The 27684-nt window shown below is 38.7% G+C and overlaps 1 protein-coding gene across 1 annotated transcript in view; it reads right to left on the bottom strand.

The window, feature by feature from the left end:
* DPYD (dihydropyrimidine dehydrogenase) overlaps positions 1 to 27684 on the bottom strand; it is a 342976-nt gene that overhangs the window by 118946 nt on the left and 196346 nt on the right. Inside the window, exon 14 of the mRNA XM_062581637.1 lies at positions 20507 to 20671. Coding sequence (XP_062437621.1) covers positions 20507 to 20671 — 165 coding nt within the window. The remainder of the gene's footprint in view (positions 1 to 20506; positions 20672 to 27684) is intronic.

The raw sequence follows: 27684 nt of genomic DNA on the forward strand, positions 1-27684 counted from the left end.
CAGTAATAAATGTTTGCCATAGAATCATTATTTTGGATCTCTTTTAACATGGGAGAACTCAGACTCCTTGATTCAGCACAGAGCAAACAATTGTGTGAGCAGCCACATGGAACTTTGCAACCAAAATTATTAGTGTGCAAAACTTTTCTAATATGAGTTTAACAAGACAGAATACAAATGCAGTAAATATTCTATGTTACACAAACATACTTAAATGTGAATCAGTGAGAAATAACAGGAGCACAATAATGGGAGCATAATTTTTTACTGTTCTAAAAAAAACAGAATAACCCCCCAAAACCCTAGGAACTAGACTGATTTTGATGCCTTGTAGACTGAACCAGGTTTCTCTTTTACTGTACTTTCCCGTTGGAATTTTTGATGTGTTGCAGAACTGAAATAAAAATAAGCTTCTTATTAAAAACTACCTAGAACATCAAATCCCATGCAATAAGAAAGTTAACAATTGTAAACCCTGTCATGTCTCTGAGAAGCAGAGGAATTATCTTGTTATCAATTTAATAATGGAACATTGAAGTAAATGATGCCATCCACTGACACCAGTAACACTGTCTCTCCTGGGAAATTCATGTCTGTAGGAACTGTCAATCTAGATGGATATGGACATATTAAACACTGTACCTTCAGTCCATAAGTCTATTCTTTCTATGCTGCCTTAATAAAAAGATTCTGCATGATGATAAAGACAAGCAATGCAGAATGTCTTGACATTGCTGACCTGTAATTCTCCTCCTTTTTCTCTCTCTCTCGCTCTTTTTTTTTTTTTTTTTTTTCTCCCAGGGACTGGATAGTAAATAATTTAACAATCTTCAACCATCCATTGTTTCACCCATTCTCAATTTGCCCCTAAAATACATTTAGGACAACTTCAGTAAATGAAAAGATGGCAAATAGGGAATATTACTGTTTATTATTTAGCTGTCTTTGTGTAGCAAACCTCCCTGTTAAAGTCCTATCTTTACCTTATTACTTAATATTGAGATCTTCATTGTTTTTTTTAAACCAAAGTGGCAGTAAGATACAACAGATCTACACAAAATCAGGCCAACCATTATCAGCAGGCCAAGAAGCCCATGACAGGAGCAGGAAAATATGAGCATTTTCCTCACACTAATACACAAACATACATAATCAACACTAACAAGAAACAACAAATATTCTCTTCTCAAGGAAAACCCAAGATATTTATTTTCAAAGGAAGAAAACTCTGATTCTGTGACATTTTCTTATGATGACTCTTCTATTATTCTATTAAATAACCAATGTAGATCAAAGGAGATTATTGAATGGATGTCAGTGAGGCAGACTGGGCTATCACTCCAAATTAGGAGATATAGTTTTTAGGATCCAATGTCCTCAGACAAATAAAAACAGAGAGTTGGAAACAAGCCCATTTCTCTGTAGAATAACAGAATGCTGTTGCTTTGACTGGAGCAAGAAGCTAAACAGATCATGCTTTAGGACTGTCTGCAGCTGTAGGAAAACTGGGAATAGCTTCATACTGTAACTGCCCTCTGCCACGTGAAATGCAGCTCTGTATCAGGTAGTGCCAAAGCAGGAGTTACGGAGCTGCTGTGCCTTTGGCCCTGCTAATATACATGAACGTGGAGACACACATCACACACGTGTGCCTAAATGAAATCTTATTTTCCATTAAAACAATTTGAAGAAAGTCCTACCCACTTAGAATGCAATTCAAAGCAAACTGAATGGACAGAACAAAAATAGATGTTCTGATGCACCTCTACCTCCAGTGCCTCAGGGCACTCTTTAATTAAACACACAATTCCTGAGGAGTGAAAAAGAGGCCATGGAATATAAGTTCCCTAAAATACATGTCTAATGAAAGAAAACACAGCACTTGTCGGAAACTTGAGGGAAACAGGCATATTTTATCTGATCAGAAAAAGCTTGTCCATCTTATCATAGATCCTTGAAAAGTTCAGAGCTTCAGGTAAATCACTCAGACTCCATAGAAATTCATCCACATGGCTATGGACTTCCCTGGAAATTTGTCAAAATCTTTGGGATTTTATTTTGGATTCAGAAGATAATGTCCAATCTTATCTCGCTGGTAATGAATGAAAATGAATACATGGGTAAATGGAAATTGGCAGAACAGAAAGGGGAAATAACTTGCATATAAATTATGCAAGTTTACAAAGCTGAATCCAAGAAAAAAAAAATGAAGACAGAGATCTCTTTTCAGCAATACCCCTAGTAAATAACATCTGCAAGCCCTTGTGGATATGCCATGCCCCTGCTGCATTTTGTACTTCCACACTCTCAATACAAAGAGAAAGCAGAGGAGGCCAATACAATATAGAAGGAGCTAACAGAAAAATATTGTATCTAATTCTACAATATTTCAGACACATGCTATGACCTGTAGCAAAAACTTTACACCAGGGTTCCGACATATTATTGATTCTCAAGACCACATATGGAAAACAAGGCTGGCAAAAGGCAACACAAATTTATAGATTTTTTTCCTCCATCTATAGAGATTTTACTCTCATCAAATTATCTGTCTGGCTATATGTACCATCCTTTTTAATACAGTTCTCTCAGTACCTCACTAATTGTTAATGTGTTTATTCTCACAATAGCACAGGCAACTCTCTGCTGGGTGCCCCTCTGAGGAGAAAAATATGTTTGAGTGCTGTAGGCTGCTGCTTCTTAGGGAATAAAGAGTAGTGGACTGGAAGGAACTGTAAGATCCCTTTTCCAGTTCCTTCCAGTCCCCCGCTACTTCTAGATACATGTTGATCTCATTTATTTCTCCTATTAATTAGCAGCAAAGCTGCTTAATTTATCAGAAAACAAATTCAGTCAAAAATAGAGACAAAATGTGCATTGAATAATTTTGTCAGAGTCTCCTAACTCCAGCATTCAGTCAACTAGCAGTTCCCCCTGTCATTTCTGTCTCTTTCCATCTCCAAAAAGTCCATCCTGACTATTCCCTTGTTCCATCATCCCCAGGGCTTCCTTTCATTCACTTTGGATTTGAAGGCTTAAAGAAGTAGGAGTATTAGGGCAGACAGATGTGAGAAATGTAGCTCAGAGAGGAGGAAAAAGAGAAACCTCCCTTTTACACTTGAGAGCCTTCTGATCTCCTTCACCATATGGCATCACATTGCTGGTGCCCAAGCAAAGTTTGGGAGGAGTAAGTGACTTTGTCAGTTTGGTTGCATCCTCCATAGCTCACCCACCCTCTCCAGACATCACTGTCCCTGTAGTGGTATGTCTTTGTACAAACAGCTCTTACATTGGGCTGTACTGCTAGATGAGGGCAGAGCTGTTAAGGGTGAAACACGCGGTAAGGCTTGTCTCTGTTCAGCAAGTTATCTGAGGGCTTTGCACAGCTGGGACTCTACCGTTGCATGGGGGAGACCTATGGAACACTTACGCCTTATCTAGTCTAGGTGTCTGACTTCATAAATTAAGCAGAGGACTTTTTATTCAGGCTCCAAGATCTTCCTGATTAATGGGACAGGTTCACCTCAAGGGGAGATGGTCTGCACATATTCAGGGAGTTGGAAAAACTAGATTTTCTTGTGGCCTCTGTTTAACAACAAAAGGAAAATATACTTCCAGGATCAGAGTAATAGCATTAACATCATCATATCACTCAGGAAGACCACCTACTTTACGACAGATGAAGTCACTAATGAACCAGACTTTTCTTCTGTGTCTTGTTAACAAAGGCTTTACTGTAATAGAGCTGGGACATTGTCAAAGAGCATCATCTTTGGGTCTGGACATGAAACAAAAACCACCAGGATACTTCCAGAGAATCAGTACTAAGAACTAGGACACTTTCCCTCCTGAACTATAGACTGGAGATCAAATATAACTGTTCATCTACTTTACTACCTCTTAAAATTTTTGTCGGCCATATATTCCATGAATAACGCCATGTCACAAACTTTATCATTTTTTCTACTTAACTGGCCAGCCAGTTATAATTTCTGATTGGTTTCAGACTCTTCTCTAGTCCTCTAAGGCCCTGGATGCTGGACCTGCATTTCTGCCTTTCTAGCCCGAATCTCTTAGATAGTTTTTCCTGCCTATTTCATGTCTTTCCTTTCCCATATATCTCCCCTCTTCATTTCAGCTGCCTGGATAATTTCAGCCCCCTGTCAGCCAGATGTGGTTAAGCAGACACACACTGGCCCAGAGAGACAAGTGCAGAAGCAGCACTGCAGACCCCAGGGTGACAAACGAAGAGTCTGAAATTCACCTGAAAGTATGGCTGCTTGGTGCCAAAAATACATTTAAAAGTATTATTTACTTCCAATGGAAAACGAAATCCTAAGAAGCCTACCTATAATATTTCATTCAATGTCCTTTGGCATTCAATTTTTTCTGTTCTGATGTCCTATTTTCTGTCAGTCACGTCAGTATTTTCTTACTGACTACCTCCAATATCTCAAAGAGGTATGGTACAGTTCTTTCTTCATTTCCCAGTTAGAAATTCTTGTCATGCCACCTGAAGTTAGGGTTTCAGTTTGGGTCCACCTCAAGGTAAGTGCTTCCATTAGGGGCAATGAAATCCATCCCCACCAGATACCAAGAGTCACTTAAGGCAAGTCTTCCTGGGTTATTTCCTGTTGGAAAGCATTGATAGCAGATGGCTACAGAAAAGAAAATAGACTTATACTCCCTGTTGAGATTTCCTTCAGTTAAAAAACCTTATACCCACACTGAAGTAAAGTTTCAGAGAAGGAGACAGCTGAGATGTACAGTAGGAGTGAGGCTCAGAAGAGCCTGCCAAAGTAAAGCCAGAGCTGTAGGTGGAGTGCTCCCCTCAGCACTAGTTCACCTGGGGATCTGGCTGCACTCCTGGTCTAGGGATCAGTCAAGAATTAGGTATAAGATAAGGGTTATGGTTTTGCAAACAAGACATCTGAGACGTATAGCAAAAGCGGGGCTCAGAAGACCTTGCCAAAGTAAAGCTAAGCCTAATACAAGTTCTTCCACAAGTGATCCTTCACGTGAGGGTTCAGTGTGTGCCATAGCACAAAACTCAGTCTATCTGTAGCAGTTGGGTTGGGAAGGATTAGGGTTAGAGAAGGGCAGCTCTCACACTGGGGATGCTGGATTCCATCCTCACCACAACTTTGTAATTCTCTGACTCCTTCTGAGGCTTATTTCCCTCCTGACTTAACCATGAATGGCACACTCAGCAGCACAAGCCCAGCAGCACAGCACACTGGGACACAATGTACCCATCACCTACGCAGTAGCCCTTATTGGGGAGAGTGATCTCCACCAGCTAAAAAGCATTAGAGCTGCCACTGGTCCACCTCCTCTTTCAATGAATGGTATGTTCCTACATTTGCCTATCTCAGTGGTCAGATGTTCCCCAAAATGTTATTATAACAGTGATAATTGTCCCATCTGCTGATCTTCATTAACTTGCAATACCTTTTTCTTTCCTTCTTAGACACTAGATTAATTCTGTTGCAGAACACTTCAGTTTCCGCTTGGACATCTTATTTGAATCAGTATCATTTTCTTTGGATTGTCTGACTTGGTAGCTAATACACTTTGAGCAGAAGTTTGGACTAGATGACCTTCTGAGGAATCCATCAAAATGAATTTTCCTATGATCCTATGAACCCTCCCTGCAAAAAAGGTACATGATCAACAAATTCATTTGCCTCACTCTCTTCAGGATCATGCTCAATCTTCCATGTGCATCTCATACCAGTGTACCAAGCAGACAGCTACCCCTTTCTACCAATTCTGACGTCAGGTCTGCTGAGCCTTCCCCTAGGCGCAGAAACCTATTGCAGCCTAGTATTGGTGTGAACCTTTTATCTCTGTAGTTTTCCTTCTGCTTTCTCATGCAGTCTTCAACATATCATCTTTGTTCCTTTTTGAGATCTGGTTTGCTGCTGTCTCCACTGTCTCTTCTTGTGATCTTGCAGGGCTAGTTTATCTGTTTTTCTTGTTACCTACCTTTAGGTTCTGTTCTCCCTCTTCACTGTGTACTAAAGCAAACATATTCTTCAGTTATATTTTTTCTGCCACTATCTGACCTCATGGAACCGAGCCTTTCAGTAAGGCTCAGCTGTTACTGAGACAGAGATCAGGCGCGCAGCCCAGCAGCCAAGGTCATCTTCGCAACTTCTGTGAGCCATCCGTCTCCCTCACACAAAACCTCAGACTGCAACAAAACAAAACACCACACACACGTGCACGCACACACACCTGCCTCCCCAGATCAAAAAGAACAGATCTCTTGATCTGGGGGAAGCCACTGTTTCCCATTAGGCTAATAGGAGCCCAGGCTCATTTAAAGGTATACCTGTATCAACAATAGTATTTGTTTAAAGAGTTATTTTTGTTGCCTTTTCAAACCATTAGAATAAGCTAGCAGTTGATATGTTCTTGCCAGCCCTGGCTAGACGGCTGTAACCTATTTTAGGAATTTTTAAAATGAAAAAGGGAGAAGATAAAAAAACATGCACTACACAAGCAAGAAATATGCTTTGTGGACAATGTAAAAACATCTTTAAATAATCATTTTCCTTTGGAAAAATATTTCTTCTGTAAATTCTTTTTGAGGAGAATTATATTAAAATGTTATCTCAACAAATAGTAAGGCTCTACTTTTTATCAGGCACAGAACTTTTTAGGATGGGAAAAGTTTCCGCTGAACTTAATCTCTTCCTATTTCCTTCTTATTAGTCCATGGTATCCCCTGACAGGGCCAAAAATTCAGTGAACAGTGGTGCCACTGTGCACCAAATCTTATGATGGCAGGTCTTCAGTGTTCTCTTCTAAGAGATATGATCAGAAAATCTCATGAGTGGGTAGTTTTATTTTCATATGCAGACATTCTAATTTACTTAAGTAGCTAGCTGCTATATTTGATGACCCAAGTAGTTTTTTGGCTACACTCCAACAGCACAGAAGATACAAAATTAAGGGTTGGAAGCTGGCAGCTACCTCCTGACTAATCTTCCCTCTTCAACTGCCAGTTCCACCCACTTCTTAATCTTTTAAGGAAGTGTATCAGAAAATGCTGAGAAACTGAAAGAGGGCTTACTATTTTCACTAAATATTTGGATGTTTTAAAAAAATGTTATCTAACTTGCTCAGCATACTGCTATGTGATTGGACACTTTAAAATTAAAATGAGTAAAGAGTTTATAGGATTGTTGTTTAACTCGAGGAAAAACATGGCAACACCAGCTGCCATCTAACATAGCAGAGATTTTATCAATGACCCAGCAGTGAGTAGGTGTGCTTCCAAGAAGATAAACAAACTGAAAATAAATCAGGTCAAATCCAGATTCCTCAGGCAGAATCAAAGGCAGAAGTGCTTATGGAAACCAGATTAGTACAACATTAAGAAAGTGCAAATGTGACTTAAACCCCTTTATTGTGACTGTCTGACTTGAGAGGCATAAACAGCTCACAGGTACCTATACAACTGGGGTACCTATATGATTCACGCTACCTCTAAACGTTCTGGCCTGATGCATAGTTTGTTTAAATGAAGCATATTGTAAGTATACTCAGACTTTAGTATGGAGACATGGGTCTCATAAATGCGAGGCATGGCTAAGAATAAGTCTTTCAGATTCTTCCACAGTCAGAAAAGTGCCACAGATTTTCAGAAATGCTACCCTAAAATTTACAAACAGAGCTTCAATATCTAAGACCTTAACTAACTGTTATGTATAGACTGAAACAATCAACACAACTATAGTCTTAAAATAAAAATGTTGAACACAAAGAGAATTAAATGAAAATGGAACTTGAGAACGAAATAGGTAAGGAACCTTGAACACACACACTTGCACAAAAAGAAAAAGATGTAAAAATAAACCATTGAAAATATTTTGCCAGGGAGCTGTGAGAATGACAGATACAGTGGAAGGGAACAGGCAAGCACTCTTTTTTCTTGCAGTTTGCATTTAAATAAGTGGCTTATAACAAAGGATGTATTTATGTCTATTTGAAAAGAAGCCTTTAAAATAATCATTTGAGTTTAACTTTTTAGAAAATAAGTACTTGCTGTCAGATTTTTGTTTCAACAATTAAAAGGATAACATCTCTGCTAGCTATGCACACAAGATGCACAAACAAGTTACTACTGAGTTGAGTTACCATCAGATCAGCACAACTGCAGGAATTGAATACTCCAGTGCTTTTTCAGCCCCCATAAAATACAAGGTAATTCCAGTTTGCTCTGTCCAAAATGAAAGAAAGTCAAATTAAATTGAATTAGCTTGTATTTTCTGCAAGCTAAGAATATGCATGTGGACATTTGTTGGTATGTCTGCATTCACAGTAACAGTATATCAAATTAACACTATGTGAAGAGAATGAGTTCTGCCTTTTGGATCCTGATGGCCACCTGATATTGCATGTTTAGCAGTCACTCCTTAACCTTAATAACAGGTATAATTTATTAGTTTCAACCAGAATACAAAAGAGAACCTGAAAATAAAAGCAAGGTGAACTGAGATCCGGAAATGGGAATGTGACAGATCCAAGAAGTTTGGTTTGGACCAAACTAATCTAGAAATTTATGATCATAATTCTTAAACTCAGTGTGCATAAAAAGTTAGGAGGACATTAGCAGTATTCAGGGTGTAGAGGAAGATCAGTTCAGAGCCTGCTAATTATTCTACCTGCTTATCTACATGTTCCTCTCATTGGATAAGGAACAAAACATCTTGGAAACCCTAATTCTTGCCTATTGCTCTGAATTGGAGATCTTTCCATAGCCCCCCTTCTCCAGAAAGCACAGAAGGTTGGGATAAAGTCCAGTTGCTGCCAATCAGGCTGTAGAGCTGCCTTCGATCCTGATAGATTTAAGCATGTGCCTCTGCCTTTCCTGTCGAAGCTAGAACATGGCTACTTGCACAGAACTAACTCTCCTGCTATCTATGCAGTTTATATCAGTAAAATAAACTCTTTACTTGCTCCTGAACAAAAACAAACTGTTTGACAGTATAACTACATCTACACTAGGGTTCTGCCAGGACAGTAGTTGGATAAAATTTTATTTTTAGTATTCCTAGCCTACACAAGTATGTGAGCAAGGCTTAGATTCAAAACTAGCATTCACATTTTTCTTCCTAATAGCTCTAACAGAATGCCTAAAATGTGAACTACATTACAGAAATTAAGTGTATAATATTGGCTACAGAAACAGCATATACTTATTATTTTCATCAAGTAAAAATTTGCATTATTATTATTATTATATATATATTCAATAAAAGAGAAAAAGCAGAATTATCTAAATCACATACACTCGGTGCCTCCTAGAAGGCTAAAACCATAACACAGCCAATATAAATAAATGCCAAAGCTATTGTGCATTTTAAAAGATCAAATTTTATACTTTACCCATTTGCCTATGACAAACATGAAAAGGAAAATGGGAGAAGTATTTGGGGGATAAATGCTTTGCAGAGGTAGTATGCTTAGTAGAATTTTGTCATTCTTACAAAGTTAAGATTTTAATTTTCATAGATGATTGACTGTTAATTTTAGAGTATAAAAATTTTGCCTTTTAAAAACAAACAAACAAACAAAAAACCCACTTTTTAACAATGCCACAAGGTCATTTTTCCCCTTCAACAGCAACTTGTACGTCCTAATATTAAAACAATAACTACCCAGAAAAGGGCACTTCCTAGGGAGCAATGACTGGCTGGGAGGAGTTGATGGCCTGAGGCACTGCTGAGGGCCATTAACTCTGGCTGGTCATTAATCGACAGGAAATGCCCAGCACTGAGGTTGTTATTGCTATTTTAAGCACAAAATGGGGGAGGGAGGGAAATGGACATCCTAGCGTACAGATTTTTTAATGCATGATGCAATTCCCTTTGTTGTAGTTTATGGAGGACATTTCTAGAAAGAATGAATGCTCTCTGCTATCCCATTGGGCTTCACAGATCATTTTGCAGCACTCTATTGTGCACACAGTAGCTTACAAAAGTGAGAAAATAGGTGGGGATTTTAAGTGGCCTTCTGTTCTCTCTAAATAATAGTCTCCATAGAAAAATAAAAGGAAAATTGAACCTTAATAAGAAGAATAAAAATATGCAACTCTTCATGTCACTGTCAGCAGAATTACATTTTAGAAATATCTTTTTAATCACAGCTTCATGTTTAGTACATTTCTTTCACTGGGACGCCTGCTTAAAGACTATTCACATATCTCATCAAAAAAGGAATTTTTAGCAGTGGCAACAGCCAAAGCAAATCCTAAACCAGCTTCAGCTGATACTACCCATTAAGAGATTTGTCTTTTACAATAATCAATCAGATTGGCTCATTTTCTAGGAGATGGCTGATGACGTACTCCAGAAACTGCTTTAATTTTCTCCTAGTTCACACTATGAGGCTAAAGTTTTAAAGATGTGCTCATAGTCCTCACAAAATGGTGAAAATTGTTCTCGCCGGATGAAAAAGAATATTCTTAGTTTATGCACAAAAACTCCTCTGCCTTACTGAACTGCTTACTATTTGTTAAACCTTAGTTGTGAAACTAAAACAAGGAAATAAGTCATGCCTTTATAACATGCATAGTAAGAAAGTACAGTTTTGCACTGACTAGTTTGATAGGTTTCTCAATAAAGCAGTAGTTTCCAAGTGCCAAACATAAAAGATCTCACATTTCTCCTCACAGTCCTAATTTGTCACCAGGAACACAGCATATTTGAATCATAGATTGATTGCCTGAATCTCACTGAATTTACTATGGGGTTACGTTTTCAGTCACGATTTACAGCTTCCAGCAGAAGATACGTACTTTCCTGACACACAGTTCCCTCAAAATAATTGCAGGAGTGCGTATCCACCTCCTTACCAAATTCAAGACCATATTCTTAAAAGATTAAAACAAAAAGGGGGAGGAGGGTAGGGAATATTGTATGGCCTTTGGGCCACATGTATGGCTCCTACTGCATGATCAGTTAAACATGCATGAGCATACATTTTCTCTAGGTAAAATTTTAAAAGACATTTTGTGTTTCTATATGTGGGAACATCTGTGGTGACCCTCTGGAAATGCAGTCTTTCAGATCTTAGTAAACTTGAAGACAGCATTTGAATTACAAAACCCTGAGCACATCCTTTCAAACTAGTAAAAAAATATACATTCATCTCAGCTTGAATTTAAACAACACAATTCAATGTTAATCAGGTTGTCAAAATGTAGAACTGGCATAACGGTCCAAAGGTTGAGACAGGACTGGGAGGCAGGAGACAAACGCTAATCTTGAGTCCAAATCTAGCAGCTCTTCTTTGTGCATCACCAGTGCAAACCCGTAAGAATGGTGCACTTAACTCTGTATCCCTTCTCTGACTGGGACCAGCAGCAACTGTAAAGGGCAAGCTTACAGTAGCATTTCCACAGAAAATCCTTTCTCCTTACAAATTGGTGACACAAGAATTCCCTGAGCCAGAGGTGATGTATTCCATAGCTTTCTCTAAATAATTTTTCCAGTCACTTTCTTCTTAGCCCATAAACACTTCTGGCATTTGCAGTGTCCTGGGAGAATGAGCTCCACAGCTCAAAGTGGCAAGTGAAGAAGTGTCTCCTACCACTTATTTCAGCCCATCATCCTTAGGTTCCAATCTAGCTATACCCTTGCAGGACAGAAAAGTCTGAACTGCACTTTGTATTTAAAACATGGAAATAAAGTTAATCAATACATTGGTGTAACAGTGTTTTTTGCTTTGTTCTCTCTTCCTTTCCTACAAAATTGTGTTTGATATGTTTGATCATTTTCAATGCTACTGAGCATTAAGCTGAAGTTTTCACAGTGCTTTCTAATGTAACCATAGTATTTCATGCCTGACTAATAATAGTTAGCTCAGAATCTATCATTGTATATATACATTTAGCACCACTTTATCCCATGTTCATCACTATATTTATCCTCCTTTAATGTTATCTGGCAGTTCATTGCTCAGTTGGTAGTGTAAGATTCTTCTGCAGTTCTTCACAGACAGCTCTCACCTTTCTCTCTCTAAAATACTTACTATTGTCAGCAAACTTTACATTCTTGAAATTCTCTCTCTTTTCCAGATTGTTAATAAACATTTTAAATAGCAATTTAAATAAGTTCCCTAGGGAACTTTACTGCAGATCTCTATACACTGTGAAAATTGAGTATTTATTTCTTTGTTTCCTATCTTTAATTAGTTATTTACCCACACGGGGTTCTTCCCTCTGATCTCATGGCAATTTAATTTCTTTCAAATCCTTCAGTGAGGGACCCTATCAAATGCTTTGGGAGAACCTAGCTGACTGCATCAGCTAAGTCTCTCTTCGTATCCTCAAAGACCTTAGATTTTTAAGATTACTATTGAAGGGCTTTTCTTCTTTTTTTTTTCTTTTTTTTTTAACCTCCTCTCCACACACACACCCCTTTTTATTAATTCTATACTTTAAAGGGCTTCTAGCAGTTTGTACACAGGAACAGAAGAGTTAAGGTCTATAGTTCCCTAGACCTTTCCTGGTACCTTCCAAGCAAAAAGCATGCTGCTGACCACCTGACAGTTCTCCTGTACTGAGGCAGGTTAGGTGAGAGGGTACATGCTGTTCTTAATAGTTCAGCTTTCGCTTTCTCAGAGTACTTTAGAGTATGAAAGTATTTATTTAGACATTCTGCTGTGGTCTTATCTTTCCTGAGCATACAGTTTTTATACTTCATGTGTCTCTTGGCCCTATAGGCCAGTCAAGAGCACCTTTAACTTGCTATATGATCTCAGGGAAATCCCTCTGTTTTCTCTGTGTCTCCTTTTTCCCTCAACAATCTCTGTACATTTGGATCACATTATTTTTGGTGAAGAAATTATATCACATTGTGTATCTGTATGTTGACTAGCCCAACAGAGCTACAAATTAAAACACCATTATTAGGCAAAACAGGCAATTGATCCCAACCTACCTTGTGAGGTAGGTCCCATATCCCATAAGCTTAAACTATTTCTTAACATGAACCACAGAAGAAAAATATTTTTCACATTTATGTGAAACTTGAGGCTTCTTGCATCTCACATGCAGAAGATTACTTTGACACTGACCTCATGTCCTGTGCTGAGTCACCTGCACTTCATGTTATTGCAACGCAACAGTAACCACCTCAATAGACTGCCACTTGTACAAGGTAAGACTTGCTGGCTGCCCTTCCCAGGACTTTCTCCTCACTGGCCACCCTATCCACAGGACCGCTATTGGTCCTGCTCAATGCCACAGAAGACATCCTGATCATTTATTCTCTCTTAGTCACATCCTCTAATTTTAACTCTAACACAATTGTACAATTTCACTACTTTTCAAGCCTCATATATATTTACTTTAGCCCATAATACAATCAAAATCAGGAATAAATACTGATAAAAGATGAATTTTTCTGCATTATCTTATTTTTTCCACCAACACCAAAACCTCAAGAACTTAAAACTTACAGTGTGATATTTTGTAGCTCACCCCCCTCTCTATTAATAGTTAGGTCTTACTAGGCTTGAGCATTTTTTATGCTTTGTGGAAGAACCTTCCCTAGAAAACTTATTTCTTATAAGAAAGTGTGATCTTAAAAACCCAATACATCAGTATTTCTGTTGTTAGCCTCTGTTCTCATTCAGTTACTTTTGCAAATGGAAGGTGCTGGGTCTACACAAATGGATAGGCACTGCCTATGAAAATCCACTCTGTAAATCAGAGTTCTATGGAATTTCTCCGTAGTTTGCACAGAGGAAAATTTGTCCTGCTAGGTCCGGTGGAGCTCTACCAGTGTCAGGAGCAATGAAGACAATCTCAGGATTGGGGGGACTCCCCTGGAATACACAAAGGTCTCTTCCTATTCTAGCAAGTATCTTTCCATACGGCTTTTCTTTGTGCCTCTTCCTTGTGGTGAAGGATGAAGAGGGAAGGAGAAGGCAGCTGTATGCCACAATGCTCTGAGGCCTGCTCTACCCACTACAGCAGCCACTGGAAATGGAGGAGTCTTGGCCATTCTTGCATTACACATTCACTAAGGCCAAGTGCTTTAGCTACTGGGCAAGGCAACTGGTATGAGTACTTTAATGATGACTTCAATCTCCCTCTTCAGTTAGGATTTCCTCTCATGCTAGGGACTAGGCCTATTGCCAGTTTTATAGAGTGAAAAGAATCTTTTCCATATGGTGAATTTAACAACTGCTGTGTGGGTTTTTTCACCTCCTACCAAGCATCCATGATGACTGGCTTTGGAAAGCTTAAGCTGCATCAGAAACAACTTCTGGACTTTTTTAATGTGATATTGGATCTGAAACAGAGATCTGGGAACCCAGGTAGCTTCTCAGCATTGCTGGGCACTTACATGATATGGAGAGTGGACATGCTTCTAGGCAGCCCAGTTTGTTTCTCCCTCGCTTTGTCCTTTCTACTTTATGTGGAAAAGCATCTGGATTTCCAGTAAGGGTCTTCTGATAGGTCTGAGAATGTACAGTTTCTCCTGTCCCCATTCAGGTCCACAGTATGCTGGTTGCTATTGGTACCAGGTGAGGTCCATACGGAAACAACCCTACCAGGTTCTTTAGAAATGTATGATTGCAAGTTTGGAGGTGTAGTGGTTTCCATATTTAAACTTGCTAATATGTCTGTGACTCACCATGTGCATCCACACATCAGTAAGTATTTGGAGTATAGAATATGTTTTCCCTTCCATGGAAAAGCAAAGCTACCCACATCACTTCCAGGAAAGCAAGCCTATATGGAGGGCAGCTGGCTGACAATTTGGTCTTCACTTACTCTGAACATGACTTCTGCAAAGAAGATGAAGGTTATGACTTTCACTTTATCTAACTACATGTGTTGCAAATGTTACTCCAATATTCCAAATTTGAAACCCAAATGGTAAAATGAACACCTTTCACACCCTGAACGAGTCACATGTGACTGCTATCTCAAAATACAAATGCTATGTACACAACACAGCATACCATATACCTCAGAACACCCATCAAAAGTAAAAACTCTAATTATGACTGAAAAAATGCACAAATGATTTCTAATACATCTAGTGAGAAAGCTAAGTTCAATTTGCTCCTCCCAGTAAAGCTGTAAAGTCTACAACTCCTCTACATCTAAAAAAAATTTACAGCTAATGCCTTTTTTTAAATCTTAAGGTAACTTGCAGCAATGAATGACATTCTTTCAACTTCAGACATATTGGTCAATTCCTTCCAGAAAACAGTTAAAGGCATATTGTTAATGTACATTTAGATATCTAAACACACAATATTGTTCTCAGTCTACAGACAGAATCAGTCATTAAAAACTGAGCTGGTCTTACATATAAGCTTGGTATGTAGGACACCACTTCAGGGATCACTTCAGCAAACTGATCAAACCTTTCCACATAGACCATCCAAATAAACACTATTACTGTAGCAAATCTATTTCTATCCAACTTATAACTTCAGAAATCTTTTTGAACATTGCATTTTTCTACCTCAAAAGGTTATTTACAGGAGCAGGGCACTCCCATATGCCTGTTCAGTTGTGTTTTTCTTGCTCTTTAACCCTCTCATTTCCTCCCCTTCTCACAGAATAGAACTAAAACACAGTTGGTAGCTAATTTTTTTTTTTAAAAAAAAGAAAGGTATTGGCTTCCCTATTTCATACTTCTATAGTAGAAGAAACTGCATAATAAAATAATAAAAGACACTAATAACACCATTGCAGGAGATTTTCTTTTTTTTCTTTTTTTCTTTTCTTTAATCTCTGCTACAAGGAAGTCACTTATCAGCCTGGAATCCAGCGATCTGCTGTTCTCGCTCTCTCCCTTGCACGGCTACTCCTGACAGGTGTTCCTGGGACATTCTGAACAAAATGTTGAGCAAAAATATATCTTTAACAGTTTCAGCTTTGAAAAGCTGCTCTGTGTTGAGCAACTGTCACAGGGACTGTCAGCAACATTCTGCAGGCCACATGCAGCAGAACAAATATTAGGAAGATGAGATTTTTCAGCTTAGCTTTGGAGTCCAAGAGCACTTAATGATTCTAGCAGAAGAGGTTTCTCAGTTCAACCCATCATGACATTGGTATCTGAATTACAGAATCAATACCACAGCTGACAATCTGGTATCCCATGCAAGTTCCTTAGAGTCACTCAACAGCCCAAACTCATTTATGTTCAGTAAGGAGGCCAAAAAGATACTTGTAAAGCTTCAGTATATGAACTACAGCAATACTGAAAAATACTAAATTTGGCATCTTTTTCCAAGAAATGTTTTTGTTTGCATTCCAAATATCTCAGACATTTGCCTGTTTGTTGTGGACTTATGTCAGTCAGTCTGTAGTGACTGACATTTTCCCTGCAATATATTTTGCTTCAGTAGGTGCTACTTCAAAGCCTTTCATCTGTGTGGCTGTGCTCAGACCCAAACTAATCTGCATACTGAGATTTTCCATAATTTGGCTTTAAAAAAAAAAAAAAAAAAAAAACATTCACAGGGCACCACTTACAGTTTCAGGAAGTTGGTAAAACATATTTTACGACTTTCAAACACTGGCCTTCCCAAGCTTGTTCTCCCTAGTGCAGATATTAAAGGAGTTTGTGAATGTGAAATCTTACAATCTTTGGCCAACTACTAGATGGTGAAAATATATAGACAAGCTTGAGGGGCAGAAAGAACAGACATCTGCTTAAGTAGAAGATTTACCCCCTATCTAGATGTTGCATGCACCAATTACAGTCTAGTCTTTTTAACACGAACTGCCAACTTTACATATTTCCCATCCGAAGAGGAACTTTTTGGTAGCAAGGGATACAGACCACAACACTGTTGTCCTCCACAGGGAAATCGAAGTTCCATCATGGACATAGCCCCTTTAGTCTTTGAAATCTATCACATGGCTATTTCCAAAAATTCATAAATAGACCTCAGAAAGGGGAAGTCTTCTTTTTCCTCATTAATATGCTAATATAATCCTTGCCTTGTGGGAGACCACCTTTTTGTTAGCCTTGGCCCAAATTGTTCCCATAAACAGGGAATAAAGAGGATAGTCTACCTGTCTTTGATTATGGTATCAGTAATGATCTTTCTCAAAAATGTATTATTTTAATTCCAGTCTGGAAATTCTGATTATTAACTTTTTCACTTTTTTATTTAACCCTTGACAAAAAACCTGTTATATCTGAGGAGCATGCAACATTTGTCTGTAAGGTGTCAGCTTTATACTAAAAGTGATACATTCATACTAAATTTAGTACTGTGAAATTAATGAAATAATTGCTCCTTCTTTGCCCACTGTTCAGTTCTCAGTCTCTACCACTAAAGAACAGAAGAATCTAATAAGTGCACAAAATGATAAATCCTGTGGTATCAGGTGCTATAAGAGAGAAGAACACAAATGCTTAATAGACTTTCACCAAAAACCCTTAGTCAACCACAAGAGAAAAAAGTCTGGCTATCAAAGGGATAGGCCAATATAAAAAGCAAAGCCAGGATATCTGTGAAAGTAAAAAGATGACCACAGACACAAATACACCAGTTTCCTTCTGACTTTCACAACTTTCTGACTGAATGGATGCTGTCTTGGCATCAAAGACAAGAGTGGACTCAGTGTTTTAAAACTGCCTCCTTTGAAAATTTTAACAGTAAATGATGCTAAATAATATCATATGTTTTAAAATGCTCACAACCAAGTTGCTAAATTAATACCTCATTGAAATGAAGGAAGCACCAGAGGAAAAACAATCCCATTGTTAACTGAAAACCATTTTAACAGAGAAGCAGCACGTTGGTTTAGGCTTAAAAAAAAGAAAAAGAAAAAGAAAAAGAAAAAGAAAAAGAAAAAGAAAAAGAAAAAGAAAAAGAAAAAGAAAAAGAAAAAGAAAAAGAAAAAGAAAAAGAAAAAGAAAAAGAAAAAAGATAAAATTATCTTGGCCTTAAACTGTGCATTCTTATTAGGTACAATTTTTTTGTTTTCTAAAGAATCAATAAAACTGGTTATCGTATTAACAACAAAACACCTCAAATCAAAACAGCAATGATTTTGACATACTTTTACAAACTAACCTACAAAATACAGATCCTTCCTCTTACTGCTTTTTCCTGTGCCAGGGACCCTAAAAATATTAAATTTCCCCCGCTGGCATCAATGCAAATGCTAAAGGCTCCACAGTTTGTGCTGGTGGCAGCTTTTGCCCTAGCCCACTTGAAGTGGGCTCTCTGATCAGAGCTGCAGGGAGAAGCTAACAGAAGAAAGGACTGGAAAAGACTGTCGGCCAGAGAGAAACGCAAACTAGTGAGAATCAAGAGCCAGAAAAGCCAGAGTCAGGTAACCCTCTCCCCTTCTCTACCCACCAGAGGGATGAAGACGGCATGCCTGCACTAGGGAGATGCTAGTTCCTGATCTATAGCAAAGCGTGTCATGGTTACATGACATTATCCTCCGAGCTATGCCAGCTGGTCCTCCTTCGCATAACCCCTTGCAAGATTTAGTTTAAAGCACAGGCTACACCGGGGGAATTTTGCAATTCCTTTTGCATTATAGTTCACTTCTTCCTAATGGCAAGTGATCGGATGCTGCTGTGAGATCATAGTCTGGTGAGTTAGCTATTTTGTTCATATTCTTTTTCTGCTATAAAAAATTTTACTTTAATCTACATGTATTACATAGCAAAAGTAATTATATATCAATTTTGATTTGTTTTTAATATTTACTGTAGCAAGATAAGTCTCTGTACTGTAATCACTTTTTGTCTTCTCTGCTTTGCTTTCATTTGAGTGGAAAATGTCATTTCTTTGCTTGTTAATTAAGTTCACCCAAACATTTCTCAAGAAGTGTTTTTGTTCTAATAAACCCCCCAAAACAACATCAAGTTTAAAAAGCTTTTCTACAGGAGTCAAGAGGATTTAGAAAAAAACAATTTTTGCAAGCTCTAATTATACAGAGTATTTCAAAATAAGCACCAAGAGATTTCTATTCAGTGGACAAAAATCTACTTTCAGTTAGCAACAAATTTACCATTGTAATGATGACAATTCTTAGTTAAGTTTATGGGCACATTTTAAAAATCCTTGTGAGCAAAACTAAGGTATGCTACCTCAGGCTGTTTTCTCAAAATCCAGGCATATCTTAACAAGTTCTATGATTCTATCATGACAGACAAGGTTAACATGAGGCAGTGAAATTCACATTCTAAATGTAATAACTCGCATAGTAAAGGATGATCAGAAAATCTTCACTCTTCAAACTGTTGAAGAATGGGATTTCTTCACCCTACATTAGTGGCTACTCTTTAGACAATTCAAATTTTCCTTTTGTATTTGTTGTTAGGTCTTTTCTTCACAGAAGAGAGTGGTTTGGTCTCAAACAGAACATATTGTAATAGATTTTTGGTGAAGTCTGCGATAGGAAAATCCCTCACAGCAGAAATGCCTACCTGCATGCAATATCCAGGACTTATAAGAAGGCTGTTAAAATTGAAATGGGAGAATTACAATATTATCTTTAGTATCACACTTTCACCTATTATGAAGCCCAATCACAGGTAATAAAGTGACATGAATCTCAGAAAAGAAACACAATCTGTGAACAGCAAAGTGAGATATTAAATATGCATTTAACTTTTTTTTTTAACCTGTACAACTCGTTTAAACAAGTTTTATATTTTTTATACTTGCAGATGCAAATATTTATACGCCAGGTATAAGGGGAAAAACATCCACTTGTCCTCATACCATAATATGTTCAGGAAAGTTCACTTATTTTCCTCACAGCTGACCATGGAGGTAAAACTTCAAGACAGAAGACATCTTATCTTTGGGATTTTTACCTCTATGCGTTCGAGATAATGATTCAGGTGATTTTTACTCTTCATCTAGATCTTCTAATTCACTAGAACAGTGGCTGAAATCCATTTATGCCAGCTAGCTGGAGTCTTTGCTCCCAGCTGTCATTATTACCTTCTAGTCAGATATTCCCCAAGGCCAAGAAGGCTCTAACAAAACCCTATGCTTGTAGTGAACTTAAGTCAGCATTTTTTCTTCTCCCTGAAGCAAACAATCATTTAAAAAAAATCAGAATCATCTTCTGCATTTGGATTAAGAATGAAAAAAACCCCAAAGATTTATTTTATAGTTAAAATCAATTCACAATGAAAATTAATATTATAAGTTACATATTTAAATATGATCTCAAATACAAAATTATTTGCAGAAAAACTCATAAGCATCCATACTGAGATCCACTCTTTCTTTAATACTATCTACTTGAACATAAAGATCAGCCTAACCAAAGAAATAATGATGGCTCTCTGGTTGTGTTGTGCCTACGTAGCAGTAATGTCACAGAATTTGCTATCATAAAGATGATTTTGATGGGCTCTTCAGATTTTTAAGAAGATGTTTTTATGTCAGTAAAAAAATGGTATTCTATTTTGTAAGTATTACGTAGATGATTTTAAATATGTATACTGCATCTTTAGGATTGGGTGGTACTTACGTGGTTCGGAAAGTCAGCCTTTAATTCAGCAATACTTTTACACCAATAGGCTGCTGTTTTCTCGCTGATCAGTTCAATGTTTAGAAAAGAGCCTTGTCCTGGGCCATATATCGGACCCGAAGTAACTCCGCGCACAATCCTCGGAGAAACATTGGTCACAATGTCCTGCAAAACAACGAAACCTTTCAGACTGACTTTGCAGAGTGAGGCACGCATCAGTGAAGCCTGTGAACGTAACATAAGCATAGCTGTATCAGATCTTCCAAAAATGTACTGTCGTTACAGGTGAAAACTGAGATTATAGCAGCTGATCAATACGGAAGACAAGAAACCAAAGTGTTCTCCCCATCTAGCTCCTGTGACTGATTCACCTTTACTTTTAAAAAAGACACGGCACCAAAGCCTTTCAGGATACTAGCCCCAGCTCCGGGAGGGCTAGCTCTCCAGGCTACCACCTCCAGAACGAGCGGGGACAGCCAGGCACGGGCACCAGTCGTGCCCAGCAGAGTCGCTGCTGCCCGCGCCGAGCTCAACCCGGGGAACGGCACAGGGCTTCGAGCCGTCCGCCAGCCCGCGGAGCCCGCCCCGGGCTCGGGGGCCGCGCTCTGCCCGGCGGGCACGCGCGGGGGCCCTGCGCCGGCTGAGCCGTGTCGCTTGGAGGGACAACGCTCTCACGTTAACGCTGCCCCACTGCGCAGTGTGCTGGGAGGCTTCTTTTCTCTGTGTTGTACAACGTGCGCAAGCAGAAAGTTTTACAAACCTCATGTTTTCAGAATTACTGTAGCCTGCAAACATGAAAAATTAAACACTGTACATGAGCTCTAAATTAGTAGACTAATTATATCTTCTAAATCAGAGCAGAAAAATGTTTGTTCTCAGTGTGAAACAATATGATAAGCTATTTTAGCTATCAAGAAAATGCCAATCTATGATGCCTATAAGGCAACTGGCTTACAAAACATCATTCAAATAATGCTTCTGTGCTGGGTAGAAAATGCATGAAAGTTTTCGTAAAAAACTCTGTGTAGGGCTCAGTTGTGTAACAGCATGTGTGTGTGTGTGTGAACTCTCACCTCCAAACAAGATAAAAGTCTATGTCCTACACAAATAGGTCCAGTGCAAAGAGGTGCTGCCACCAGCCTCTCTGGCTGATGTGAAGTCAGAACCACAGGTCTGGGCACTAGCAAAAACATACCGGTAGATCGAACCTCAAGAATGTAATGACAAGATTAAAACAAAAATCAAAAACAAAAAATAAACCCCCTAAATAGTTAAAACTCAGATCAATGTTGTAAGACACAACGTTTCTTAAGGTCACTATAAGGTTAGCAAACAATTTTGAAGCAGACAGTAAACACACAAAATGTTGACTTGCTTAGTAGTCTTAATTAAGCTACAATGTCACCATATCTATATTAACAAAGAACTGTAAATTCTGACATTATTTAAAACTAAAGGGAAACATAGATGGTAAAATATTTCTTTTGCCAATTTCCAATTAAAAATAATTTTGAGTAAAGGTTATTTAGTTACAAATGTATCAGAATTATTTGTTTAAGTACCCCTCCTCACCATCTTGTCATTTTTAGTGAGATAACACGAATCTCCATTAGTATATAGCAATTAAGGTCAATTTACATATTTTAATTAAGAACCATCCCGTATAAAACAATTAGGGTAATAGGCATACTAACTGGATTTCATAACATTTGGACGTTTTTCCAACTAGATAGACAGGAAACCTTAATTAGCATTAATTAGCACTGATCTGCATATGTTTGATAAGGCATAGCCTTGCCACAAAAGATTATTTATTCTCGAATCTGCCAAATGCTACAGTTACAGAGGATAAAGGGACTTTTCTTCACATTGTATGTAAATTTGGGGTAAGCTTCAATTGTTTATGAAGCTGAATTGCTTATTATACAGTAAATGTGCACTAATATTTTATAGTGATAGATAATTACATATCCATTCACATATGTAGAAATTATACAAAGTAATCTCTCCAGTTAATCTATTTTCAGGCCTAATAATAATTCTGGAATTATTTGGACATTGCAATAATCCTTAGTTTTCCTCTTATAGTATTTTCCCTTCATCACAAAAGCATCACCTCCCTCTTAACAATAATTTTTATTTTCACAAAATGTAATTCAGAACATTTTCTGAATTCCATCTGAATCAAAGCAAACCAAAAGTACAAACAGCAAAATACTTTCCCCCACTCCCAAAACAGGTTACAAAAATTTTAGTTTATGTAGAAGAACCACTTATATCAGTTTGCTCTGCACTATCCTCCTGAGTATTTCATTCCTACTAAATTGTCTCACAGGAGTTCATGCTTTGACTTTGTCCAAGAAAGCTATTCATACCTAGGCGAGGTCACATACGTCATCCAGCATGAAAAAAATACATAAAAAGAAAAAAAAAAAAAAGACAAATACCAGAAATCTGCTGACTGTAGCCCAGCAAGTGCAGAGTGCACCAAGTCATTTGTCAACAAATAGCAGTTACTTTGTCCATGCTTCAAGCAAAGGCAAGCTTCCTTTTCCCATGCTCCAAGGCAGGCAGAAGCTATGTAGCTACACTAGCATGGCACTAAGCCTGAGCTAATAGCCTGTCTGTTGATGGTAATTATTAGTCTTGTGCTCAGTGCAAATTAGCACACGTGATGATTTCCATTTTGTGGCTGGCTTTGTATGCATGCCAAATATTGCTTGGAGCCACCTATGATACTGCTTGTTAGCTTACTATGGGCATTTTTTGTTCTTCTTCCAGTCTCTTGTTTCACTGACAGGAAGAAGTCAAGCACTGACATATTAACAGTGCAGAATAAACCTCTTGTGGGACACTTGCAGAGCCTCAGCATGCTTCTGTATGAAAATGCTGTGAAGTTTCTAGTATCTGCCTCGGGTCTCCAGGCAACCTCTTCTCTCTAAAACACAGACCCCTGCTTTAGACCCAGCGACTGCTGCCAAATCCCCACAGCCTCAGCTCACTCTGTCCCAGAGTTCAGCCGCTGCAGCATCCAAGTGGCAGTTTGTCTCCTCCTAATCACACAAAGTTGATTGAGGAAATGCACAGACTTTGCAAATGGCTCAAAACCAGTTGCTCTTCCCTGTGGTAACCACAGGAGATGCACAGAGCCACGTGAAGCAATAAAGATACATACGCCTTCCTTGCTTACGTTTCCTCACTGTTCTTGAATATTGTTTGAGAGCCTGGTCAAGAGACTTTGGCCTCTGCTGTCTCACTGATGCCTCTGTGTCGTGGGACCCCTCTGCTCACCAAGCTTCTTCTAAGGATCCTTCGTGGCTTTGAAATCTGAACACTGCTACCTGGCTCCTTTGTTTTGATTCCCCCAGAGAGGAATACACTGTCTTTACTTAAGATCCCATTACTCAGTTGGCTCTCCTAGCTCAGAGTCGGCTGGATGTAGAGTCTGTAATGACTGAAATGCTGGCACCTCTCCCTTCTCTTGTTAGCACATGACAGCCCAAAGACACAAGGAGACTCACAGTGCAGGGAAACAAAATGAAACTTGCAACTTACGTGATGATTCAAGGAATCTGTCCATGTACCTACAGTATGAAATCACACAAGTGACAGAAAGGAAAATTGTCTCTTTGAGATGAGTGTAAAATGCCTATACAGCATGTGCCTCACTATCATCTCTCTCTTCGCACTCTCCTGCTACAGCTATGAAAGCTAAGCAGCGAGATGGTTAGGCAAACGATCTGTTGGCTGGCTTCAGTCGACCTCAATTACTTCCATCAGGGAAGTGAATTTCAAATGATATTATGGGTTCTTTCACTAAGGCCCAAACTACACAGAAGACTGTGGCAGCTAACCAGTTATTTGGTAAGTCTGTCTCCAAAACAGCAGGTAAGGCCCGAGCAGCTGAAATAGTTGCAGTGCTACAGCACAAGGGACTCCAGCCAAATCATCTTCTAGTATTTCATTCAAATGCTGGCTTTTCCCCTGTCTGCAGGAATGGTGTGGCCAAATGTTGACAGCCATCCCTCCCTCCCACACACACACTTTGAAAATTCAGGGGAAAACAGATATTTACATAACTATTCAAACAACATTTTTATTGTTGATATCTGTATAAAAGTTTGCTACAATAGAACTGGAGCAAGGAGTCTACCAAGTAACACTTCAAGCTTTGAATCTAAGAACTTCATTCTGAAAAAAACACTGACTACTACAAAGAGTTGACCTGACTGACAAGCTGCCCTAGTCCCTGGATGCACCTATAAGTACAGGAGTGCACACAGGAATATGGCACTGTCCCCAAGCCATACAATTACCTCTTACCTCTCCATGCAAAGATATTTCTATATAATAGAATTTTCTGCATAACAGAAAGTCCATGGGAAAAATAGCACAAAATTTCATATATCATGAAGAACAAGGATAGAAGATTCTGAATGAAGAGCAACTGAGGTAAAGCAAGCTTATATCTGAGCACACTAAAAGACATATGTACAGAAATAATGACTAAAAATCATTGGCAAAGATAAACAGAATAACCTACAGAAAATAAATTTCTTTTTTCTGGAAATCTTGCAAACCACTGTAGACTTCAGGATTAGGGAATCTATATTTAGCAGTAGATTGCAGCAAAACAATCTGGGACTGGTAGAGTCAAGGCAAGTCAAGAGAAACACTCACAGCAACCGGCTGCAAATAGAATCAAGGACCAACTATGCATCATAAACATTTCAGTTACCAAATTACTTCTTTTGCCTCAAAAGATGATTCTTTTCCCCAAGAGAGCATATCAGAAACAACCATATCATTCCTTCAAATATTTCCAGCTCAGGCCATCACCTAAGAAAGTGATGTTAGGCAGCTAAAAGTTCCAATAACCTGCTGCTTTTGGAGCCCCCTTATCTGCTTATGAACAATTCTGAGATTCTGGTATCTTGAGACTGTATTAATTTGCTTTACATATTTCTGTTCCTGTTGATAATTTAAAACACTAAAAAAGGCCTAAGGCACTGATCAAGCCCCATTCGCTCTAATAATCTTTGAACTCTGCAATCAGATTCTTGAATTCAAAACTCTTTGAATACAATGGGCTGGGAGTTTTGAGACAACATCTTGGCATATACACTTCAAAAACCCAGCAGTTTTAATAAGCCAAAAAAAAAAAAAAAAGTAAAAATCAGTACATCTGCCTAGGCCTCACTATTCACGCTAAAATTTGATTTATTTCACACTGTCCACATTTTGAGTTAATAATTGCCACAGATTTTTGTATTGTCAAGAGACAACCCTGTTGTTTAAGCTGAGAAAGAGATACCTCTGTGTTTGGGCAGTAGGGGCATTTTGAGTTTTAAGGGACCCCAGAGGGGTGTCAGGCAATGTTAGATCATGCGACAAGCACATTTATTGTGTGTTTCTGCTGAAGTGATCAGCAGAGAAATAATTCACATTGTGAATATTAAGGTTGTCATCTGTAGGCGTGAAAGTTAATGACTCATAGAAATGAATCAAGCCATTCACCTCTCGGTTATTTTTTTAGTTATCAAGAAGAAATTTTAGTTATCAAGAAGACAGCTCTTCATTAACAGGATTCACATTTTTATTTCACCATCATGTGCCCTAAAAACTTAAAAAAAAAAAAAAAGGAGAAAAACATTGTGTAAAGAGATCAATTGCAGTGGAGTATACATGGAATATATGAAAACAGTCTCCCAGAAGATATCAGGGCCTGTTCAATTCACATAGTTATATTAGGCAAATACAATAAAAAGAATCAGAAGAATAAGTCTATACTATTTTTCATATCACAGCTCTTATTTTTCTATTAATTTGCCGAAGTTGCTATGCTTGATGCATTATTTTTTATTTTCTTTGGATCAGAAAACAAATAGGCACATATATTTCAGATAGGGAAGTAAATCTTAATCGTATCTCTAACTAATAAATTAACTCATTCAAGTATTCATCTTCATGTACAGATGCTCTGCAATACAAACACTTGCAACACAATGGAGGTTTTGAGTAAGCTTTACATTTTATAAATAAATTTAATCACATTATACCAAGCATTAATATTCGTTTTCTTCACTCTGAGATGCATCTCAGAGACACAGAGAACTTTGATTGCAATGCTGGGCCCTAAAGTCAGTGAAAGTCGCTGCATACTTCAAATTAAGCTTTCTAAACTTTAACATATTACACCAGATAGGAATTAGGGAGCTTTATGAGTTTCTTTTCATTAATATGAGAAAAAAGATTTAATACGACGGGCAGATTACTACGTTTTACAAAGTTAATGCATTTGACCCGTCTTTCCCCCCGGGAGCGAGGCGTTACGTGCGCCGAGTGCAGCGCGCTTCCGCGCGTTCCCGGGGCTACTGCTCGCTGCGCGTCAACGCGAACACCAGGGCAGCCCTGGGCGCCTTACTGAGGAGCGGAGAGCTAAATAAATGTCTTACTAAGGTGATTCTACCCCAGTATCTCCGTACAGCATAACATACGGGTAAAGTTCATAAAGATAGTTAGCTATAACATAAAAAAACCTGTCAAGTTCTATTTTACTGTATTAAATTCACTATCTTTTCTATCTGAACAATAAAATACAAGCACCGGAGAAAAGCAGGTATTTAAGTCACTTTTGATGGCTTAGCTTAGCCACTTTTCCTCAGATTTTGAATGATCTGTTGAAAATGTCAGAAAAATTTCAAACCCCAGTATTATACGTGAAACGCTGTTTTCAGAGTTCAGTCTCTAAATTATTTAATCAATCCCCAGCATCTAGCTTCAACTCTCACTAATTAGAGTAGAACTTAACGTACAGTTTCACCTGTCAGAGATTCGGGGGAGGAGGCGGCGGGAGCCTCCGCCGCCACCGCTCCCCTCAGGGGCGCGGGCGTCCCGGGCGCCCGCCTCCCCGCGGCCTCGAGCGCCGCCGCGGGCCGCCGTCCTGCGGGCCGCCCGCCCGCCCCGCCTCGAGCTCTGCTGCTGACTCGCCTCTCCTGTGGCTCGGCCGTCCAGCCGGACTGTGCCTGGCATCACCCCTTCTGGAGTTCGAGCCACCTACAAGAGGCGAGCGAAACCGGAGGCGGCAACGCCGGCCCGCACAGCGTGGTCCCCACACACCCCTGCCGAGCTGTTCTTCAGGCATTTCCCCGCGGTTTCTCTTCTGAGGCCCAAAATAA

The sequence above is a fragment of the Rhea pennata genome, chromosome 8 (assembly GCF_028389875.1).
Source record: "Rhea pennata isolate bPtePen1 chromosome 8, bPtePen1.pri, whole genome shotgun sequence".
Classification (NCBI taxonomy): Eukaryota; Metazoa; Chordata; class Aves; order Rheiformes; family Rheidae; genus Rhea; species Rhea pennata.